At 49.8% G+C, this 6,069-nt stretch overlaps 1 protein-coding gene across 1 annotated transcript in view; it reads right to left on the reverse strand.

The window, feature by feature from the left end:
- The window catches only part of BAZ1B (bromodomain adjacent to zinc finger domain 1B), a 77,323-nt gene extending 76,668 nt beyond the window's left edge, over nucleotides 1-655 (reverse strand). Inside the window, exon 1 of the mRNA XM_034752259.1 lies at nucleotides 387-655. Coding sequence (XP_034608150.1) covers nucleotides 387-499 — 113 coding nt within the window. The 5' untranslated portion in view covers nucleotides 500-655. The remainder of the gene's footprint in view (nucleotides 1-386) is intronic.
- Between the last annotated feature and the right edge of the window lie 5,414 nt (nucleotides 656-6,069).

The following is a 6,069-nucleotide window of genomic DNA, read 5'->3' on the forward strand; positions in this document are numbered from 1 at the left end:
CTCCCGGCCGCTGTGCGAGGCGCCCGGGCTCCACGGGGAGTGACAGCGCCAGGCCTCGGAGCGCTGTCACCGGCTCAGCGAGCCCAGGGGGCCCCGACGCAGCCGCGGGCCCGGGCGCTGCCCCTCCCCCCCGAGGGGCGCGGAGCAGCGGCCGGCACCCGGGGCGCTTTGGCGCCCGCTCCTGCCCCGGCCCAACCGGGAGCTCCTGGCAGCCGCGGGCCAGCAGCCCTACGCCCAGCCCGGGCAGCGGCCGCTCGGTCCCACCCCGCCCGGTACCGGGGCCAGGGGAAGGGGCCGGTAGCCGGACGGGGCCGGCACGGCCACTGCCCCCTCGGAACCGCCCCGGCCCGGCCCCCTCCCTCAGGCCCCACGGGCCGGGCGGATACTCGCGGGTGCGGAAGGCCTCCTGCGTGTGAGGGACGATGAACCTCTCGCCCGCCTCCCCCGGCGGCAGCGGCTTGGCCAGCGGGAAGGGCTTGCGGCCCAGTAGCGGCGCCATGACGGGAAGCGAAGTGGCCCCGGCTGGGCCTGGCGGCTCCCGGCAGCGGTAGGACCCGGGCGGGAGGATTGAAAAATGGCGGGAGATTCCCCTCCCCCCTCCCGAGCGAGCGGCCGGCAGAAGCGCTGCGCGCGCACCCTAACCTGCTATTACCGCCAGGCCGGCCCTTCCCGCCTACGGCACCGCCCGATTGGTCGCCCTCTGGGACAGGCACATTCTAGTGGCCATGTGGCGCGCCTGTCTACTCGGCTAGCCCCGCCCACTCAGCGGACAATTTAGGCTGCAGAGCGCGTAGGGTGAAAGGTCACGTTATATAAGCGGAGGGGAGCGAGACTCCATTTTGTGGCCCCGTTACTAGCCCCGCCTCCTTCCCTCGCCGGCCAATGGGAGCGCGTCCCCTTCATATCCATCCGGGTACCACGGAGAGGCCGCGCGCCCGGCTTTGTCTCCACAAACGGAACCCGCCCCCTCCCCCCCCTTAAAGGGGTAGCGCCTGGCCCGGGGGGCTGAGATGCGCCGAGGCTGTAGAGGGCGCTGCTGGCTCTAGGGGGCCTGACCCCCCCCCCCCCCGCCCCGGGACCGCCTCGCCTCCGCCAGCCCCCTGCGCAGCGCAGCCGGCTAGCCCCGCCCCCCGCCCCAGGCCCCGCCCCCGGCTGTGCTGGTGCCTGCCCGGCAGCTCCTTGGCCCTGCGGGGGCTCAGCCAGGCTGGCCCCCCACTGAGGCGGGCACCCGCGGCCCTGGCTCTGCTGGCCCCCCACGCCCAGCCATGGTGCCCAAGCAGCAGGCCTTGCCCACCCCAGGCACTGGCGTGGGGCTGCCAGTCTCCTGCTGGTTTTCTGCAGGCACCAGCGCCTGGAGTCAGGTGATTCCATGAGACGCTCTTGCAGAGAGAAGCCCGAGAGCGGGACCCCGCACTGTGCAGAAGCCAAAGGCAAATAAAAAAAAAGACACAAAACAAAAAAGCAAGATGTGTTTATTTATCTATAAATTCATGGTTTTTAAACCAAACTCTTGGTGCCGGACTCATAAATGTAGACCTCTCTGGTTCTTGGTCAAGGGGGTCTAAGTGCACTGGATGGGGACATAAAGATCTGGGTTCTAGTCCCTGGCCTGCTGGGTGCCCTCAGGTGAGTCAATTACCCCTTTCTCTGCTGTTGTTTCATCCTCTGCAAAATGAGGGTACTGTTATTGCAGGAGGGATAGTGCAGTGGTATGAGCATTGGTCCTGCTAAACCCAGGGTTATGAGTTCAAGCCTTGAAGGGACCAGTTAGGGATCTAGGGCAAAAATCTGTTTGGGGCTTGGTCCTGCTTTGAGCAGGGGGTTGGACGAGATGACCTCCTGAGGCCCCCTTCAACCCTGATATTCTAGGATCTGTAGCAACATTGTATTTAAAAAAAAATCTATTCCAACATAGGAAAAACTGAGCCAAACAATAGGCAGATCTCTTCACCATGGACGAACTGCACTTCCCACAACCAGCAAGCACTTCACCTGGGCTTCTTCCCTTCCATGATCTTGTCATTTTTGTTGTGATCCTAGGCTCCTTTTGTTTGGAAATTTGATTTGGCTTGAAAATTGCCACATTTAGGCTATGTCTACACTACAGATCTTACAGCAGCTCAGCTGCGCTGCTGTAACTGTCTCCCACGTAGCCGCTCTGTGCCATGGTAGCTATGTCGTCAGGAAAGCATCTCCCACCAACATACCACTGTCCACACCGGTGCTTTTGTCAGTGAAACTTATGTCACTCTGAGGGGCTAGGATGACCAGACAGCAAACGTGAAAAATCAGGACAGGGAGTGGGGGGTAATAGGAGCCTATATAAGAAAAAGACCCAAAAATCGGGACTCTCCCTATAAAATTGGGACATTTGGTCATGCTATGAGGAGCGCTTTTTTCACACTCCTGACGGACAAAAGTGCTAGTGTAGACATAGCCTTACTCTGAAGGCAAAGGAAAATGTTTCTGCAAGTTTTGAAAACAATTAGTCACTTAAACCATTCCATTGTTTTAAATATGACTGGATTAATGCTCGTCTCCCTCTAGCTCAGAAATGGGTTGGTTTTTGGCCCTTCAAATTGTCCGTATTGTTAAATCACCTTTTGAACTTGTTCAGTTACTAAATTTGATTAAAATAGGTTGTAATTAACCAAAGTTAGTAATGATTTTTGTTGTGGATAATTTTCATCTCAATCTTGCTTTTGCTGGTATTAGCTGAAGCTTTTTTTGCCATTGGTTTATATGATTACAAGATTGGGCACTGTACATTTGGGATCCTGTTGCCCTTTATTGGCTGGTTACAGATTAGATTGAATGTAAGGATATTCCTATAGGCAACAGCTAAAGAGATCTTCCTTTAGCTCAGTTAGAATTGGAAAAGGTTCAGAAAAGGGCAACAAAAATTATTAGCAGTATGGAACAGTTTCCATATGAGGAGAGATTAATAAGACTGGGACTTTTCAGCTTGAAAAGAGATGACTAAGGGGGGATATGATAGAGGTCTATAAAATCATGATTAGTGTGGAGAAAGTAAATAAGGAAGTGTTATTTACTCCTTCTCATAACACAAGAACTAGGGGCCACCAAATGAAATTAATAGGCAGCAGGTTTAAAACAAACATAAGGAAGTATTTCTTCACACACAGCACAGTTAACCTGTGGAACTCTTTGCCACAGGATGTTGTGAAGGCCAAGACTATAACAGGGTTCAAAAAATAACTAGATAAATTCATGGAGGATAGGTCCGTCAATGGTTATTAACCAGGATTGGCAGGGATGATGTCCCTAGGCCTAGCCTCTGTTTGCCAGAAGCTGGGAATGGGCAACAGGGGATGGATCACTTGATGATTACCTGTTCTGTTCATTCCCTCTGGGGCACCTGGCATTGGCCACTGTCGGAAGACAGGACACTGGGTTAGATGGACCTTTGGTCTGCCCTGTATGGCTGTTCTTATGCTCTCAAGTGGTTGGAGCTAGAACAACAGGGTTCTGACTCTGCAGTTATGTGTTATTTTATTATTTACATTGCAACCCCTCTCCCGTTATCAGACCAATTTTGACCTATCCTGGCAACCCTAAAAAGAATACCCTCAACATGTGGAAGCAGGAGGAGTTAAGTCTCTCAAAAAAATTCTGAAAAATCTGATAAAAGTGTTATTAATTAGTGGTTACAGTAAAGTCTAAAGGCCCCATGAGATCGGGGCCCCATTGTGCTGTGCATTATACAGACCACAGTCTGAAAGTCCCTGCCCTGAAGAGTTTACAACTAAAATGTACACTAATATTTTTGGATGAAATTTTCAATAGTGCCCAAGTGACTTAGGAGCACAACTCCTAATGAAAGTCAATGGGACTTGTGCTCCTTAATCATGTAGTATCAAGGCATCAAATATTTCTGTCTCCCTCACTCTGCCCAATAAAATCATAGTGTGCCATTACATCTAAAACACAGGCAGATTCTGAATATGGTTCAAGACAAAGGCAATTTTTAAAGGCAAGAAGAATAAACATGTTTAAGAAATTGCTATTATTTGAATACTAAATAGGCGTCTCTGTCAATGGAACTGATGCGCAGGGGACACAAGTGATGAGAGAATATTTTTGTTAATCTGCAAAAATCAGCCAGGGTTACATTTCAAAAGTGAAATTAAATGCTAAGATGTGGCAAAATGACTTCTTCCTCCGTGCCCTGCCAGCACAGCCCTCGTCTCAAAGAAATGGGCATTTATCAGTTGGGATAGTAAGAAAACCAACATTTTAATGACTTGCTGAAAGCTACATAGGAGATTTGAGGTACAGCTTGTGACCGCCCTGACCTTTAAGGTGGTCGACCCACATCTTATCCACTAGCCCACAGTACACCTCTACCCCTATAGAACGCGGCCTGATATAACATGAATTTGGATATAATGCGGTAAAGCAGCGCTCCGGGGGGGCGGGGCTGCGCACTCTGGCGGATCAAAACAAGTTTGATATAATGCGGTTTCACCTATAACATGGTGAGATTTTTTGGCTCCCGAGGACAGCGTTCTATCGGGGTAGAGGTGTATCTTATGCCGTTTCAAATCTCTGTAGTCAGGCCAGCAGGAAAACAGGCATAATAACCTTGAGCTCTACCATTGAAGAAAACCACTATGGGGTAGACCATGAAGGCCTACATGCTCTGAGTAGCACCTTACTCCAGAAGAGACTCATTCATACCCAAAGGATTTCATATAGAGTAAGACACTCAGGCTAAGAAAGGGATCAAATTCTGGCCCAATGTAATTACAAAGTCTTAGTTTTAGATCTTAGATCATACTTTTTAGGTCTGGGTAACAAATCCTACACTGCCTATGTAAGCACACACAATTTTCTTATATTTTGTAAAGTAAATGAAGGAAGTTTTTAAAGGGTTAAATTAATGGGCTGTGTCACCAAATTATTGAATTAAAGAGGTGGGTGGTGCCAGCTAAGCTCATTTTGGCTCCTGCAGAACCCTGCCTCATTCAAAACACAGCTGACAAGCTAAACAAATGTAGCTAAGTGATCCCTGCATGCACCCTACAGCTGGCCTTCACCACTCCGAACACAAACCATACATTTTAGCAGATTAAGCATCAGACCGAGACTAGAACTTTGCTCTCCTGGTTCCACAGCTAGTGTCTAACGCCCTAGGCCACATTCCTGTTAAGCTACTGAACCTGTGTTTTAATGCTTTGCATTTCTATTGCTTTATTACATGTAGTTCTCAAATCCTCTTAAAAGGGTGGCGAGGATTTATTAGCTGAAATTGACCGTTGACCTAAGTGCATGGATTTGATACAGTGACAGGCAGTGTGGTGTACTACAGTGATTCTCAAACTTTTGTCCTGGTGACCCCTTTCACAGAGCAAGCCTCTGAGTGCGACCCCCCTCATATAAATTAAAAACACTTTTTAATATATTTAACACCATTATAAATGCTGGAGGCAAAGCAGGGTTTGGGGTGGAGGCTGAAAGTTCACGATCCCCCATGTAATATCCTCACGACTCCCTTAGGGGTCCCACCCCCCAGTCTGAGAACCCCTGGTGTAGTGGATACAAGATGGGTCTCCTAGCAAGTTATTCACCTGCTGTAGGAATATTGGGTGAAAGTCTCTGGCCCGTACTATGCACAAGGCCTGTTTGATGATCCGAATGTTCCTTTCTAGCCTTAAATCTGTAGCAGGATTCTGTCCCCAGCCTTATCCAAAATTTCTTATGTGACCTTTTCCAGGGCATCTATATTTTCTTTTCCCCAGTTACCCCAGTACATATTGCCCCAGGTGAAGGAGGCACTTTGGTGAGAAAGGCAGGGAGAGTTGTCCTAGGGTGCAGTCCTGGCCCCTCTGTAGTCAAGGGCAAAATCTCTATTGCTCTCAAAAGGGCCAGAATTTCCCCACTGATGTTTCCTCTCACTTTTGAGGAGTAACCTGGGCTAGTTCAGAGGTTGACAGTGAAAATTCTCCCTCACCAAGTTTTTTCTCCTTGGCTTCACTGACAGAGACTAATGTCTAGTTTTCAAATAATGGCAATTTTGTAAACCTTTTACTATTCCTATCATTGAAA

This window comes from Trachemys scripta, chromosome 18 (assembly GCF_013100865.1).
Source record: "Trachemys scripta elegans isolate TJP31775 chromosome 18, CAS_Tse_1.0, whole genome shotgun sequence".
Taxonomy (NCBI): domain Eukaryota; kingdom Metazoa; phylum Chordata; order Testudines; family Emydidae; genus Trachemys; species Trachemys scripta.